The sequence below is a fragment of the Opisthorchis viverrini genome, assembly GCF_000715545.1.
Source record: "Opisthorchis viverrini unplaced genomic scaffold opera_v5_53, whole genome shotgun sequence".
Classification (NCBI taxonomy): Eukaryota; Metazoa; Platyhelminthes; class Trematoda; order Opisthorchiida; family Opisthorchiidae; genus Opisthorchis; species Opisthorchis viverrini.
In genome coordinates this window covers 1,216,464-1,233,751 of record NW_008751710.1, presented here as the reverse complement: position 1 = coordinate 1,233,751, position 17,288 = coordinate 1,216,464, and the positions used below count along the sequence as shown (strand labels likewise).

General features: G+C 46.4%; 1 protein-coding gene across 1 annotated transcript in view; it reads left to right on the top strand.

The window, feature by feature from the left end:
• The window catches only part of T265_03682 (hypothetical protein), a gene marked incomplete at both ends in the record, with an annotated part of 52,875 nt that overhangs the window by 28,767 nt on the left and 6,820 nt on the right, over nucleotides 1–17,288 (top strand). The window contains 4 exons of the mRNA XM_009168224.1: nucleotides 1,203–1,285; nucleotides 13,042–13,166; nucleotides 13,260–13,452; nucleotides 15,250–15,467. Of these exons, the coding sequence (XP_009166488.1) occupies nucleotides 1,203–1,285; nucleotides 13,042–13,166; nucleotides 13,260–13,452; nucleotides 15,250–15,467 (619 nt within the window). The remainder of the gene's footprint in view (nucleotides 1–1,202; nucleotides 1,286–13,041; nucleotides 13,167–13,259; nucleotides 13,453–15,249; nucleotides 15,468–17,288) is intronic.

Sequence of the window (17,288 nt, the reverse complement as noted above, 5' to 3'; positions counted from 1 at the left end):
CAGAGTCGTCTTTTGCTGCCTCATTTAATCTGCTCACATCGCTCAAGTGTGAACACGTTCGGCTTTACAGATGTGGGAATCCATATACGTCCGGCCTGTTATAGCCTCGAACGTCAGATTTCAAATTCTAATGTGACCGAGGATATTCACTGCTAATGAGCTCTGATAAAAACAAGCCTCCAGTGCAGTGGTTCGAACCCTTTGGTGTACACCCACCAGAGTAATTGTGCAGGTGGACCGTTCCATCGAGATTGATCAGAATGTGCATTATTCAACCTGGTTCCTACCAATCTGTCGTAGCCGAAAGTAGACCGTTAGTTTGCTAGAACATTGACACGTCTTTTCACGTGGAGATTCTTCATTTGCCCTGGAGATAATTCGAATGCGCTCTATGCAGCACTCTCCATAAAACAGCGAGAAAGCTGGTCACAACTTTGAAATTCGCGATGAACGAAGTGCTTCCAAGAAGGGCAGTTTTTGTACCCATCATTTGTCGCTTGGGATCGAGCTCCACGACTAATCCCCTGTGGATAAGGTTCCCGTTTTGTTTAGGCTGATTAGTTTTTAAAAAATACACAACCTGAGAGGAAGCAATGAACCCGAATAAACGCCATATACTGTGCTCTACGTCATTCATACTGGTTACGGTGCTGATGCTTTTTCTCTCAATCTTTGTTTTCACGGTCCTTCTCACAAATTGCAACTTCATGTGACTTCGTCCTTTTTATAGTGTTACCAACCGATCTGTTGGTTGGCACTTTGTACCCTTGTTCAGCTGTGATCGGAAAACTTCCCAGCGGAATTCTGTTTGTCTGCACAAGTGCGAATGAGCATACCGTCGGGCGTATCGTTTAATGTGACTAGTGACCGTTGGCCCATTCATTTCATCCAGCGTAGCCGCACTAAATGGTGGCGGTGATCTTTCTCTTGTTTACGAAAAAACCTCAGGTTTTTTCCACTCGGTTGGTATCATGGTCTGTTCGTCATGTGTTTCGCCTCATGCAGATTGCCAGCTCAGCTCAATTGTCGTTCACTGAACCGTTCAAATTGTTGTTAAAGCTAAATGTGTCCATTGTTTCGGAGGGGTTTCGTAAACACTTGGTGGATTTATTGTTGTTTACCAAACCTCTCTGGAACGAGGACTACCCAATCGGTCCCAAATATTTTCCGATTTCACTAAATGCGTCCATCTTTCTGCCCAGGCCGAATTCTCCGTCCTGCTGCTTGGACTACCAGCAACGGGAACCCGATCGTCGCCGTGCTCGTATCCTGCTTTCTGTCTCAAGTGAGTCTGGTGTAACCTCGTTGTCTGCCTGGTTTTGGCCTAGATGGTTTTGTGTTCTCCGAGGACCTGTTTTAAACCGAAGCTAGCCGTAAGCTTGTCTCTCGTCCTGTTGATGTAAATCATCGTGCTGGCCTAGAAGTCTAGACCGAAGATGATGAACACTGTCCGCTGACAGCCATTTCGTTCATGCTAGAACGATGTGGTCTTCTGACGCCTTTGACAATCTTCCAAACCAGTGATGTTTCCAAGTTTTTTATAAAAAAATTCAGTGAGTACAAAAAGACGAATTAAATGGGGGGAATACCCACTAATCGCCTAAAAACCGCGTGCTTAGCTAAAGCGATAGTAGGTAGATTTCTTCTGTGTTGCCAAAGCTTTCTTGTGAAATGCGTTGGACAAGTGCCGGACAGGTGTAAAACAACTAAACCGAATGCCCTCATTGGCATACCAACTTGATTTTGACGGTAGACCCAGGTGAATCCCTCCTTGATCATGTTCTTCTTCGACTAGGTGTGCTGCACCAGGCCGCCTCATGTTTCAGTTGACTCGACACACCAGTATCGCGTACTACACTACTCGTAAGGTTGATGAAAACTCTTCGACTGCCCACAACCGGTTTCGGCCTTCTTGGGACTCATCAGGCAGGCATAGTCGCATCCAATTGAAAAAGAACATCACAAAACAATATCTGGATCTCCCTTGAAAACCGAATTTGTATGCAAATGAGTTAATTTTTGCTTACTTGGTGCACATGAGTTCCAGTTAGAACTTGTGGACAACTTGGGGACTGTGTTTGCCTAATGAGCCCGAACAGGAAGGGCGAAACTGGTCTTGAGGTGTCAAAGAATTTTCGGTAACCTTTGTTAAGCGTAAACCAACTACTGTTCCTGAATGCACAATTCGTGGGACATGGACCAGAAAATCAGGAGTGTCCCTGATGTGGTGGTTCTGTGGTGATAGCCTAGGAAGCCAGAAGGGATATCCTGTCGCGTTTTAGGACGGTTGCACTGATATCGTGTCCTCGATTGCACACGAAACGTTTGCAATCCAACTGGCAATTTCGGCGACGATATCTTCAACCATTACTGTGTGAAACCCAGAGAAGCGATGTCTCGTTACACAACGGCGTTGTATTTCCCTTGAGATTTTATCCCACAAATTGCGTAATTTTGTGCTGGAAACCTGAGAATCTCTGTACAGTTGTTTCATTCCTGTTCTGAATCGGCATCGAGGACCATTTGACTAATCTTCTAACCGGTTTAACACCAAGGCACTCGGCCGCTAGCTACTGGTCAGCATTTGGACTATATACGGCATTGCCCTCTTTTCATTCACGTAGTTCATGTGCAACGTGATCGGGTGTTGATTAATGTGTCCACAATTCTCGCACTACTGTTACGTCTGTTTGTGGAAGCGATCGACAGCCTACAACTTTTGGGTTGATGGGCATGATGTAAACAGGACGGAATGCCTTGTAAGCGCCACGTCGAACTTAGTCTACGACTGGTCTATTCAACAGCTTGTACGCTAGACAGTGCGACTTCATCGCTCGGTGTTGTCTTGTTTGCAAGTCTGAAACGATGAAGTCCAGCGCTACGTGGTCAGGCCGTTGTTTCTAGGGCCCGTGGAGATGGCCTCGTAATCTGAGAACAGTTCTGGTTCTGGGGAACAATTCTGACGGAATTTCCGTATGTGCGCGAGATGGTTCAAGTGGTTAGAACACGAATCTACTGACCGGAAGGTCCGTGGTTCGAACCCGGTCTCTGCCTCTCGACTCCCCCTGCCTAGGCTTGGGCAACTTGGCAGTATCCTAGCCCCTGTGCTTCCTTCGGGTGGCGTGGCAGTTAGGGACCGAAAGGGTGCTACATCTGAATGATTTTTTAGATGCAGTCTAGTCCGCTGTTGGTGTTCATTTTCACAATGCTAACTGTGAAGAATTTTGTTCAAAATTGATCTTAGTAAAATGTATTTTTGCAGCTAGCATTCATGGCTGAGCAGCAAGATTCTTGCACTGCTAGCAGCTTTCAGAGGCCAAAGAGCTCTCAGTGGTGTTATTCGAAGACCACGTTGGATATCCTTGTTTTTTGTCTAACTAGGCTGTTTAAACTAATTTGGAGTGCTTTCCAGAAGACGGGCCATTCCTTCATTCACTCAGCATCGTCCTCGCTTCCCTCTGCCGGGGATTCTCCATCAGTTAAACTAGTGAGTGTCGTAAAATGTCTCTTCCCTGAAGTGTTGATCAGAACCTTTCGAGGGACTTCAAATGTCCCTGGGTTGTATTGAAAAACAGCTGCCACTGTGCACTCCCTGTTGTGTAGCAACAACACATACTCTCTCTAAATGGTGGCCAATCAAATTTAGTTAATGTTCACTCCGTCGAAGCTCGTTTTTTCTATTCACATTGGCGTCTGATCAATTTTCATACACGGAGGCTTCATTTTTGAGGCAACCTTAGCAAACTTTGCACCGCAATCTGTTGGTTTCTCGTACACGGTGGTTCCTACCATGCATTCTAAATGAACCTGTAAGTGATTTGTTACCGTATTTCGCCCAAACACGACAAAACTGTCATCTGCAGAGGTCGGGTTCGAACCGCGGACCGTCCGGTCAGTAAATTCGCGCTCTAACCACCTGGGCCGTCTCGCCCCCAAGGAGGGCCTAAGCTGGTCGTGCATTGTCAAAGAGTTTTCTACAACCTTGTGAATAGTTTCTTTGAAGAAAACAATATCCCAAATACCGTACGAACTGAGACACGAACGCTCTCCGTATCGACGCATTCGGCTGGAAAATGTCATAGACGAAAGGTTCAGCTGGGTTTTTGTTAAGCCTTCTGTTAAAACAAAATGAGTGTATTTTGCGAGGTTCGGATATGTTCCCATTCCCTCAGGTAAATCCTGCTGTCAGAGGGAGAGAGAGTGCCCGGTCATCGCGCCACCGTCGCTCCCTTTCGGGACGTACAATTCGATCGAGNAGCCACACTTCTGCGGCATTCCTCCATGCACATTTAGTGTATACTAAATGGCAGCATGCAAAAAAAGTTAAATGGTCTCGGTGGCAGTTTATCGTATATATAGCTTGATATTTATAACAACGGTGGTGTCTCAGCCCATTTTTCGGTTTGATCCTCCCGATCTAACGTTCTCGGCAAAAGAATCCAAGAACAACATGCTCAAACTATCTTGCTTCGTCAGTCATCCTGGCAAGTCGTTTGCCTCTTGCATCGCAGCGCGGCATCTATCACTAACTGAGGACTGTCTTTCGATAAACAAACTGTTGTCGGTTACAGGGCTAAACCACGGAATTGCTCTACAATGTCCGCATTTTTCAGAAAGTCTTCTACTCTGGTACGACTTCCCCCCCCCCCAACCGCCGTTTCACCACTGAGTTGAGAATAGCTTCAGGTGTTCCTTGCAATCACTAGTTCAAGCGACTAGCCTCTTGCGTTCCCGCTCCATGCGAAGCCATTCGTGGTGCTTTGTTATCGGGATTTTCCTACGAACTCTGTCAAAGGCTTACAGGTTGTCGAACCACCGTCTTCAATCGATTCCTGTTTATCCATGTTTGTGTGCATTCGACTCGCATTCGACTGCTCATGTTTTGTCCGAATGATGGTCACTGGAACCCTAAATGTTACCTTTACTGGGCGCTAGACATACATTTGGGACAGGTACGAGCTTGTTTAAAATTCAAAAATCATACTGCACGTGGACGTGATTGAATGTTTACAGAGATGTTTACCCACCTTCTGTAAATCCACACCATAGTTGGACATTAGAAGTTCGGGTTTTCAGCTACCGCTTGGTAGTCTTGATCGTCAGGTGTTCAAAACCGGTTATGTGGCTAGGTGCGACCACACCAGGCTGTGGCTTGGTGATCACATCTCATAATGTACTAAATGAGAATGCGTATAGGGTTTTTCAGTCAGGTTCTGTCCCAATCGGAGCACATCACTTGCTCTCAGCGGGTTGCATCGAACCATCCAAACGGCAGCGATCTTTTAGGCTACAGCCAGACTACACACACGTTCAGGTAGGCGACAGATTATAACTGGACCGAACAATGAAGCTTCAAATGTATGCGATCGCGCCTGCGATGTGTGGCCACCTGACACACATGAAGCAAGTGTGCAACAAGCCAGTGTATTGTATCGTAACGTATTGAAATATTGGTAGCTCGAGTGTATGTGTGTGTGTACTGGTGGTCGATTATCTGTTCGCCGAGCTTGGCAATTGGCTTGCAAACGTTTTATCCCCAGTCGACGAAACATCGTCAGCGAGCAGTTGAGTGAGTCAGCTCACTGACGAAACGTTTAACACCTAATTACCAAGCTCGGCAACGTGATCTACCACCAAACCTGTGTGCTGCTAACAATACGCTTCACCTGTCACCCGAAAACATGAAAGATTTCGGCTCTACTTGTCCTACGCTGAACAAGCATCGTTGCATAGTTCGACGCAGAAAAGAGCACTGACAAAGCCTCAAATTTGGTGTATAGTCATGGTGAAAACACTTTAAAGTCTTCATCAGTCGATCGGGACTGTTTTATCTAACTGCTCTTCCTCCCTCCAGTGTCTTGGTGACGAAAAAAGACTCATCAACAAGGAAAACGACAGCTTTATTGCGAACAAGTGGGTGCAAAATTTACAAGGAGCTTCGCGGTATTCTAAGCGTACTTTCGACCTTGATCCAGACTGTCTGGCCGTCATGAATGAGCACCCATCATCGTCGACTGTGCTTCCATGAAATGCCTGATCACCTATCGTCGTCGGTCGCGCTCCTGTGGGACCTGTGACAGGGTCCTATTTCGTATGTGTCCCTGGTGTATGGGTTTGTACTCGGAGATTTGCGTTCTACGGATAGGGGAGTTGTATTTCAAGCCAAAAATTAGGGATCAGTATCTTCTTGGAGGTTTTCTCTCCGTCTGGATGGATCATTGCAGTGCGAAATCTGAATTGGGACATGGGTCACATAGGTTGGGCTAGTCTCTTACTACTTTGATAATGTTTCATACTTTTGAGGCTATATTTTCATCCAAAAATACCGCTGGTAATTGCTTGCGTGGTAACGGCATTGCTGGCTGTCATTGAAAAACGAGGCTAATGCACTTCGATAGTTGGGCAGCACAGCGCTGGTTCTTATGGCTGCCTATAAACGAGTCAGACAGGTACATCGTGTGTTTCTTGGTGGAACTTATTTAGAAGGTGTGTCTTCGTTGACTGGTCAGTCCGGCCTTTATTTGGGTCTGCGAAAACTTCATTCACTCGCATTTTCTAATCTACACCGAAGATTTCCACGTTGGTCTAGTGGCTCAATAATTGGCGGGTGGTACTGATGACTAATATCTACTATCCTCAAGAAATACACTCATTTGCAAGTCAATTCGGTTTTCGCGAGAGACTCAACTGAATCTCTCGTTTATGATGCTCCTCAACTGAATGTGCTGCACACAGGCCGTCTCCTGATTCAGTTGGCACGATATTCGAGATGCCGCAGTGTATTTTCATGAAGGATACTCGAAGGGTTTTCAGCAACCTTGTGAGTAGTTTCCTTTATGAAAATATTCTACTGTCCTCTTTGTAGACAAGCAAATAACATCAGTTAGCTGCTTCCTCGTTTGATACACATTCTGCTGCATAACGCCCTGTTTTGAGCGAGAACTGATGCCCTATTCGTGAAGCAAAGTTGGGGAATAGGACATTTCGTCTATCCTGTCTTGAGCGCAGTAGCTAGAAGGGTTTTCTATCAGGGCCTGGTGTATCAGACTGTCTTTCCAGACTATCCGTATAAACATTTCTCCAATTCTCCAGTGTCTCTGTGGGTTGCACGCTACGCGAACTGTTGTTGGTGGGACGGTAGGAGCGATCATTGAAGCCCGTGTGGTAAGAATCAAATACTTTGGCCGCTTCTAGCGCTCAGCACTTTAAGTCCAACCCTGTCCATCTTGTTTGCACTTGTTCATAACAAATCCGGATGCGCGTGAGCTTATCACATCTCTCGAATGATTGGGCCCAATCAATTTGGGTCGTAAACGAAAACTTGTAAGCACAAGCTACTGAGAGTCAAATCCTCAAATCCCCTCATCCGCATACCAATGTAGTTTCCACGCGGGAGAACGGTTTGAATCCCAGCTGTTTTTCAATTGAATGCGCTGCACCAGGCCGCCTCATGTTTCAGTTGGTACGATCGCAGTACCATGTAAAGACGTAACTCACTGCTCGTAAGGTTGCTGGACCTTTTAAGTAATATGTTGCGTGTGTACAATCGTAATCCTTTCCAGCGTGAACACAGAGGAAGTGACTCTATGGTTCTTAGTTAAGCGCTACATATCAGAGGGAATCATGCCACGACTGAACGGGCTTCATTGCGTCGCCTAAGCACGTTAATGCCCGTAGAAACATAATCATTTCGATTGCGAGCTGGAACGCCAGTGAACAGTAATCTTTCCAACCGAAATAGGCTTTGCACATTCCTTGCCTACCTTTGCTACGTGGAACCTTCAGTGTGTATTTTGGCCTGCTATTTTTTGAAATCGACTCAAAAATGAATCAAATGAGGACTGAAAATATTGGAAACTTGGGCCGAGTGTATGGCTGCTTTTTAATGCTTTTTGCACCCCCTGAAGCAATGCCGCAAGGACCCAGTTTAGTCGATACGTGGAAACTCTCAGACATCGTCACGTGCTTTCTTCCCCCATCTGGTTTATGCCATCTCAAAGCACCCTTGTTAGCCACCTACGACTGCTCAGTGTGGTGATAATAAATAAGTGGTAATCGCTCACCTGTAACACTTTCAGTGCCTAGCTGACATGCCAACCAAAGAAAGCACGAACCAGGGTGGCTAAGTCCAGACGGGAGGTGCCTGTTAGCACCGCGGACTTTCCGGTCAGCAATTTCGCACCTCAATACTGAGCTACCTCGAAGGCATGGTAAAAAACTGTTTGAACTGTTTGTTAGAGGTTCCTAGGCCGACCTATGTCCGAAAGTGCCAAGCTCAATGTTCAACAGATATTCTTGCGAACGTGGATTTTCACATTGTAAACTCAAGACTCATGCGGTTGAATCTCGCATCAGTTAATCGTTCGAATTTCCATGATGATTAGGGATATCTAGTGGAACATCTCAAAGGGTCCCGGTGGTCTCGCGAAAGATGATATTTCCATCCGGATTGGGAAGGCCAGAGCAGCTTTGGCGAACCTACTTCACCTGTGGCGTAGGCGTGACATCAGCTTCTCTGTCAAGGGTCGAGTTTACAATGTTGCGGTGCGCTCCATATTACTATATGGATCAGAAACCTGGCCGCTGCGCGCCGAGGACGTCAAAATACTTTCAGTGTTTGACCATCGATGTCTTCGGAACATTGCCCGAATCTGATGGGAACACCGGATCAGCAATGCTGAAGTACGTCGAATGGTATTCGGGAAAAATAACTCACCCTCGATAGATGAACTGATCACACTGCACAGGTTACGCTGGCTTGGCCACGTGTTGCGTATGCCAGTCGACTGACTTCCCCGAAGGGCTCTTTTCGCAAAAACACTTGAAGAGTGTAAGAGAGCCAAAAGCGGTCAAACAAGGACTTGGTAGCGAAGTATGAAAGCCATTACCAGCAAACTCAGCTGCGCTGGTCACTGCCGTCTTCCTGGATGGGGACCCCGAGACGGGCCACATCAATGGCTAGAGACATTATCAGACATGGTCCAGTCGCGCCCTCAATGGCGCTCGTGAATCAAAGCTATTGCCTTCAGTGCATAGCTCCTTTCCAAACGCACCCTCACTTGACAGCCCACTGACAGTGCTGAATTTATGCACCAATTTACCAGCTCGCGCCTGCAATGCGCAGCTACCTACCCCCCCCCCAATCATCGGTGAACGAAACTGTGGCAGCTACAACCCCTGTACGACGAGTACGCGGTTATTATAGCTGACAGTGATGATGAGGATGATGCATCAACTACAGCCCCATGAGGTTTAAACCCTTCTCTCAAAGAGAATTTACCTCAGCGATGACTTATTCTCAACTACCTCCCCCCCCCGACGAATAAACCTCTAAGTCGTTTGTTTTGATCGTTCACTGCCGATTCATTGTTGTATTTTGACGGTATTGTGCTGAGAGAAATTCGATATCCGTGTTTCCGTCTACCTCTTTGTTCACGTTCCACAACCGGTATGTGAGGTTTGTTTCACCTTCCTACTTGGTGTTTTTGGCTAACGCTGCCCCCGTGAGATTTGAAGGTTTGTTCAGTAGGATGTCCGCGGTGCGATAAAGCCGTAGAACTCGCAATCACTCCGGGATGATTTGAACTCGCGATGCCTCGGCTAGTAGCTACGACGCAGTGCCACACATGCCTCAATCACGCGCTTCACACCATGTGATCTGGTAGCCGCCGAGTGCCTTTTTCCCAAAACAAATATTCATCAGATTTGTTGGATTTATTCTTCTCCAAGACGAATTACTGTTGAGTTGCTGGTAGATTTGATGCCGCAGGTGTATGATATGGTATTCCGGAGTGTTGCGGATTCGATTATCCTCACCGGTACGTGAGATGCGTGCCGGGAATAAGACCTGATTCGACAGAATTCATCAGCAGCAGCGACAGCATGACATCGGTGTTCAACACCGATGCTTCACTGCCGTACAACCATGACTTATTTGAAAGCCTTATTGTAAAGAAAAGAATAAAGGTGGACGGGGAAGGGACTTAGTGCTAGCTTAACACAATCATTCCGAGGTGCCTACACCTCCAGACATTCACTCAGGCAATCTGGATAGAAACTGACAACAAGAACGCCACTGACATCGGTTGGCAGCCATATCTTGCAGCGTCTCCAACGAAACGCAGGTGAGGAACACGCGGTCCCCGTGCTGAAAGGCTAATAACACCGACAGCACCCAAACGTTTCGTGATTTCTTTCATACCTCTCTGCCAGCTCAAGGATTGGCCACCTCTCTGCTTCCGCCACTCTGAGTTGGGCATGGAAAACAGCACTGTCTTCGGTGAACGATGGCTAGTCATACGCAACGTATGTCCCAACCAACGCGGCTTCTGGTGTTGGACACACATTCTTCAATGGAAGTACCCGTTACACAACCGAAAACACGCTCTCTAACTGCCTCGTTACGGATTCGCCGACACCAACCCACACGAGCTACGGTTCTGAGACAATGATTGTCGAACACCTGAAGATATCTCAGTTCCGTTGCCCGAACTGGCCAAGTCTCACAGCCATACAACAAAACATCCCGCAATGTAGCTTGATACAGACGTCCCTGACTAAATTCTAAATTTAAGTGAAAGCGACTTTTAAGGTGGCGGCATTTCAAAACATGAATGTCCAACAACGTCTTCAGCCAACCGCCTAATGAGAACACCTTGGCAAAAGCAACTTTGCACAAACTTGGCTGCCATCTGGAATTTGACTATTGGATTTTATGTGGTCAGATAATGAAATCTTGAATCGATTTTTTCATACCATCTGTATATCAAGGTCACTTAGAGCAATGCTGTATCTACCAGTTAACATGTTCATCTGTTCAGTTGATATATGTTAGGGCTTTAACCGTATTATGTCCAACGGCACATTGTTGATGTCAGGTCGTGACCTTCGCCAGTCGTGCACACCATGCATCACGTGACTATAACATTCGCTTTCAACAGCATTTTTCGTTGGTGTCGTAAGTGCATTCTGAATCCAACTAACCTCGTGCAAAACACCGGAAGTAGAGAGTGGAGTAAACAACGTTGACCATGAACGTTTTCTCGTGCGGGGAACTCTCTCTCTCTCTCGAAAAGGAATTCGTTCATTTGAACAAATAAAGCTGAATAATTGAGTATCTTGGAGATCATCTCTTCATTCTGCAGTCAATACTGCACTCTGTACATGTCATGTTTCGATTGCTTCATACGGACAAAATTGGTCGAAACGTTAGATTCGTACGAGCAGCTGCGTGTTCTGAGTAGCCCGCATTGTTGTTGCCTTTGTGGACTCATAGCCCACAAGCCAACTGATGAGGATTTCCTCATTGATGTCATCGCTCGTATGACACTAAAAGGACACAATGTTTTAGTAATGATTTTGTCTGTTGATCACTGCTCGACACTAGTAACTTTTGTGGCCTAACTGAGCTCATCAAAATGGAAAATATTCAAAACTATCCACTCAGTGTAACGTCCAGTCGACGTGAAAATCCGGGAGTGGTGTAAGCAATTCCGCTCAATTTTGCGGTGGAGGCACTGCCCGAGAGAACTACCAATTCAGACCCTTATACTCTTTTTTATTCATTATTTGTTGTTGTGAGACGTTGTCATGCTTTTCTGGTCAGTAAGGCAATAGGTTTGTCCTGGCCTGGTGAGGCAATTTTCGTAACGTCTTTTTAATTGTATCGACCAAAAAGGTCCATTGTGAACACTTTATTGGTTGGTTTCTGCTCGGATGTCCTCTCCTGCCGAGTGTTTTACTCAGAGAAGGTTCAACAGATCCTTCTCTGAACGGAAATCACGGTGCATCGTAGTACCCCGATCCGTAGTTCGCTACAGGTGATCTGCTCAATTTCGTGGTTTGGAGTCTATAATACAGGCCTCTGTGAACGACTGGTGGCTGAACTTTTGTATTTGACAATGCCTAAAAGTGTAGTCCAGCGAACCTCATTTGGAGGACATCTGAAGGATGGATCTTGGTAGGAGATCTGATAAGCCACATGTTTGCTCGAAATACAGATTGTGGGTATGCTGTTTCAGGCTCATTAGGGGAATAAACAGGACCGACCCCGTTTCTGCCATCTTCTGGCATCCTTCCGGCATCTGAATCGCTCAGCTGTAGCACCCTTACGGTGCCTGCCGTGCCACCCAAAAGAAGCACGAGGGCTGGGATGCTGCCAGGTTGCCCAAGCCTAGACAGGAGCAGGCGAGATGCAGTGGTCGGATCCGAATCACGAACTTTCCGGTCAGTAATTTCGCGACTTAGTCACTGATCCATCTCGGTCTTCCCCCTCGCATGTGCGTCATCAAAGACGTTGTGGATGAGCCTATTTCGTAGACCACCAAAAGCCGGTATCACGTTTTGGACCTTGGAATGTCCAAGGTAGTTTTCGCCAACTTGTCGCACTTGTGAATCAAAATCATGACCTTGTCATTTGTGGTTTTGGACAAGCTAGTCGCCCTCTATAGAAGAGTACACTTGTTTGAACATGTACTTTGCTCGCTAGAGGACCGTTTCTCCGGGAAAATTTGTTTTTCTCAGCCACGACAGTGTTGGAGGAGACCATTCGGCCACCAGTCCACTACTCGGTTAGCAGCGATGTCAAAAATCGTACGAAAAACCAGGTCCCTCAAGTGGATCGATGGCTGTTCTCAGATAAAACGTTCGGTTAACTAGTAGACAGTTGAGTGGACTGACTTTTGCCCAAATTTTGTGTTTCCCCTCGGTAAAAACAAAAAGCCTTATACACGAGAGACTCACCTGGAACCCAGCTGAATCTCGGGTTTTACGGTGCTGTTAAGTAGATTACCGTAGAATTCGAATTTCATGCGATTTAGGTTCCAGCAAAACATAAGGTTGACGGAAACTAGGGGACTGCGCCCACCTGCTGGACCCCAAGAATGATGAAACCGGTCGTGGGCTGACGAAGAGTTTTCAGCGACTTCATGAGTAGTGTATCACATCTGTAAAAAGCGCCTTCTTTTCTCAGACCTGCTATTCTATTTTTATGAACTGCCTATTCCGTGATCATGACACTTTTCCAACTTTCTCGTTTGACAGGTAACTTTGCTCATTGGTCGACTGAACGCCATCGCCCCTCTTGTATCGATTTTATTCATGCTCAGCTATGCCACTGTCAACCTGGCTTGTATGCTTCTTGATACAGCTTCGGCTGCAAACTTCAGGTATGTTATTCGATTTATGTGCATACACATGCTAATGAGTTGTGCTGTGTCTGATGTTCGCTGTACCGAGCTTGCTTTCCTCTTGCTTTTCAGACCCACTTTTCGCTACTTCAATTGGTTCACTGCCTTTCTCGGCATGGTCGGCTCGTTGATCATGTGTCTACTGGTTCAACCAATCTATACACTAGTCGCTTTGATCATTCTATCGACCATGGTGTTTGTTTTGCATCAACGCCATCTTGAATATTCGTGGGGCAATATTGGACAGGCATTGTTGTTCCATCAGGTAGGTTGAAGGTTTGACAGTTTGACGTCGCAGCTTCGCTGGTCAGAGCTGGTTGATCGTCTTTTATAAATGAGGTGCTCTTATTGAGAGTGTGGATCGTTTGTATTTCCGGAGCATGATCTAACTGGCTTGTGTGTGATTGAGCATCCTTATGTCGGATAGAGGTGTGCTGATCACCAGTGGGTCGCTCATTGGAAGGCAGGGTTTTTGGTTCAGCACATCAAAGGCTGTAGATTCAAGTTCGTATCGGGACTTTTCAAATAGAATATTCTTTCAGGGCTGAACTATGCTAGCTTTATCGCATGTTCACCCTTGACCTCGGAATCTTCGGCCTTAAGCTGACGTCAAGTTGCTTCAACTTAAGCAGGTGAATAGAAGCTTATCGTTTTCTGACAGAACCCGTATATCTTGTTACAACGAGAATGTATTCCACCCGCATTTCAGTATGTCAACATAAAGTATGGGCATCTGTGTCAAAGGGATCCTGGTTCGACGGAACGTTTTTACACTGGTTTTGTGATTTATTGATTGTTGAACAATCAGTGTTTGTAACGGTGATACTACTGATGGAGAGGCGTGCGAGTAGTATGTTTTCTTGTAAATTCGCTTCGTGTCTCTTGAAAAGGGAGATTTGTTGCAGAATTTGTGGAGTCGCTTTGTAGCATTTGCTTGAATTTGAGCATCAGTCAATGAATATCCAGGAAATTTCAGGAAGACGCGTTCAAGAGAAGGTTGATGTTCAGTTTTTGTAAACAAGATGCATATAAGAGTTTTTGCTTTCCCGTCCAATAGTCTGCAACTGGTCAGTTGGCATTTTCTAACAAATAACTCCGCAGCGAAGGCCTTCTTCTTTTCACCGGTATGTCTAGATTGGTTGACTGTCGCTCCCTTTACGTGGCGTTGGCAGTTATCTCGCCCATCTTTGAAATGTCCCAGATGTGTCACCCTACCTAGCTTGGTCCAGAGTACACGCTTTTATTCGCGACCACCCAGCCGATGTCATAAGCCCATCAATGCAGGATACTATACACTTGTTAAAACGAGTTTTAAGATTCAATTTGAAAACAGATGCTCGAATTCAGATATTCTAGTTTCAGTTCAAAACACCGCCTAGTGAGACAGCCATATTGTTAATTACTTTCAGGCAACCAAAAGTATACTCGAAATTTTATAGGCAACACTTGCGCTCGGTATTCAGACTCTTCTCCCTCCCCCTTATTCGGTTCGAATTCTATGTAAAGCTGGTGATGAGGATAGGGAATTCGTAAACTGGTTTTCAGCACTTTAACCTCGATCCCGTTCAGATCAAACGGGGTCACAGGGTCCGCCTAATCCCCGCTGCGCCTCGTTGGAGTCGCTGCTGACCGATGTCCGTTTCTATCCAGATTCCTTGAATGGGTGTCTGGAGATGTGAATACCTCGGGATGATTGTGGTGGGCTAGCACTAAATCCCTTCCCCGTCCAGTTTTATACTTCACAATCTGGTTTTCAACTAAATCATGGTTGTACCATAGCGAAGCATCAGTGTTGAACAGTGGTGTTATGCTGTCGACAATGATGATGATGATGTTGTTGATTGTTGTCCCTCGGTTCTCCGCAGATCCGCAAGTACCTGCTCCTACTGGACGCACGAAAAGACCTAGCACTAAATTCCCCGTCCAGTTTTATACTTCACAATCTGGTTTTCAACTAAATCATGGTTGTACCATAGCGAAGCATCAGTGTTGAACAGTGGTGTTATGCTGTCGACAATGATGATGATGATGTTGTTGATTGTTGTCCCTCGGTTCTCCGCAGATCCGCAAGTACCTGCTCCTACTGGACGCACGAAAAGACCATGTGAAATACTGGCGAATGCAACTGTTGCTATTGGTGTCGAATCCGCGTTCCTCGGCTTCGCTGGTCCAGTTCATGAACAGTGTGAAAAAGGGTGGCTTGTTTGTAATTGGACACGCGATCTACGGTGACCCAACGAACTCGTCGTACGGCACTGATGTTGGCGTGACTCAACGATGGTATGCAATTTTTCCTATCCACGGTTTTGATCTAAAGTTACATTCCATTGTTGTAGTGAGACTCATTTTCAAAATAACTGCGTTTTTATTAAATACAGTCTTTAAACATTATCAAGTTGGTCCTCATATCGTACCAGCTATTTGACTTACATCCACTCTGATTAAATAAACACATCTCTGGTTCTCAGAATTCATGACTAGCGGCTAGAGCGCGACCGGAAGGTCCGTGGTTCGAACCCGACCTCTGCCTCTCGACTTTCCCTGTCTAGGCTCGGGCAACCTGGCAGGATCCCAGCCCTCGTGTTTCCGTCAGGTGGCATGGCGGCTAGGCACCGGAGGGGGTTGCAGCTGAACGATGAGCGCCACTCACCGTAAATAGGCCGTTTTCGGATGCGGTTACCGTGGCCTACCCAGCGTAGCCGGTTGCACTCGATTGCTTTGGTTTTGGCTAGTTTTGGAATTCCGGTGTCCGGAATTCGATCTGACCATCCTGCGCAGGCACTTCTTAATTGAGGTTTTTCGAGAACACTAACTTGCCGTCTGTGCACTGTCCACGTTTTTCTGCCATAGAGTTGTGAAGACCATACAACAGCCGGATACACTGTGATCTCTGTGTGCACGAGCAGGTTTTGATTGCTACAAACCTATTTGTTCGAAAGTATCGATTGTCTCGACAGCCCGAGCGATTGTCAGATCTCTGGACAAAATACTGCGGCAGCAGAACACTGTGCCACGCCAATATAGGATGTATGTCGTCACTCCCGCGCCTGATTCGGAATGGCGGAAACCTAGAGGTGTACAGAACTTGATATGGCGGAAGGGAATGGAGGGTGTTACGAAAAGTTTCATCATCAACATTGTCATCTGTAAGAACCGTTGGGCGATCGGAATGTGCGGTTTTCGGGGCCGACCTTTTCTAACCCGTCCTTCCTCGGGGGAAGGCAGCATCGCTGCTTCCATAAATATGGACATGCTGGTCGCCTGGGGAAAGCACCTTGAGGCCTTCACGCTCCTGTCGCAGAGGACAGTAGGGCCTTACCCCGAGACTGCCTCGTAGCAAGATTACTCGTAGTGCGGTGTCTCGCTGCTGTTGGTCTGGCTGCTCCCCTTTGGCCTTCCTGGCATGGTCGCACCTTGTGGAACGACGTTCCAGCCAGTGTAGCCCGCGGGATCATTGCAGCACTGAAGCCCGACCACCACGTCAAAGTGGCAGCTTAAGGTCAGGTACGAAAAGTTTGGATGCTATTGGCACTGTTCACTTTCCAGAATGGGGTCTACGTAAACCTCTTTGTTCTTCGCTGGAGACACCAAACGTTATGGCGGCTGACTGATGTTAGAGTGGCGTTGGTGCTGCCAGTTTACATTCAAATTGTCTGACTGAGTGTCTGGAGCACCTCGGACGTTCGTGGTAGACTAACCCTAGGTCTCCTTCCTGTCTCGTTTCTTTCTTCTTTCCATCATTAGATACATTGACATGGTTGTACGGTAGTAAGATACGAGGGTTCTCACTTAGTGTTGTCAATGATGATGATGGCGGTAGGTTGGTAAAAAAATATGTAAACATATAACTGAAAATGAGGAACAAGACTAGGACAAGACAGAATATGAATATAACAAAACGACGTATGTATCGTCATGTTCGACCCGTACCTCACTCTGTTTGAATGCTGATTTTCTTCTGCTGATTACAGCCAATGGACGCAGTATTCGCAATTTCTCCACGTCAAAGCGTTTGTCGAAGTCACCGTAGACACCAGCATTCGTCGAGCTTTGTCTCACTTGATACGTATATCCGGGCTTGGAGCAATGCGACCCAATACC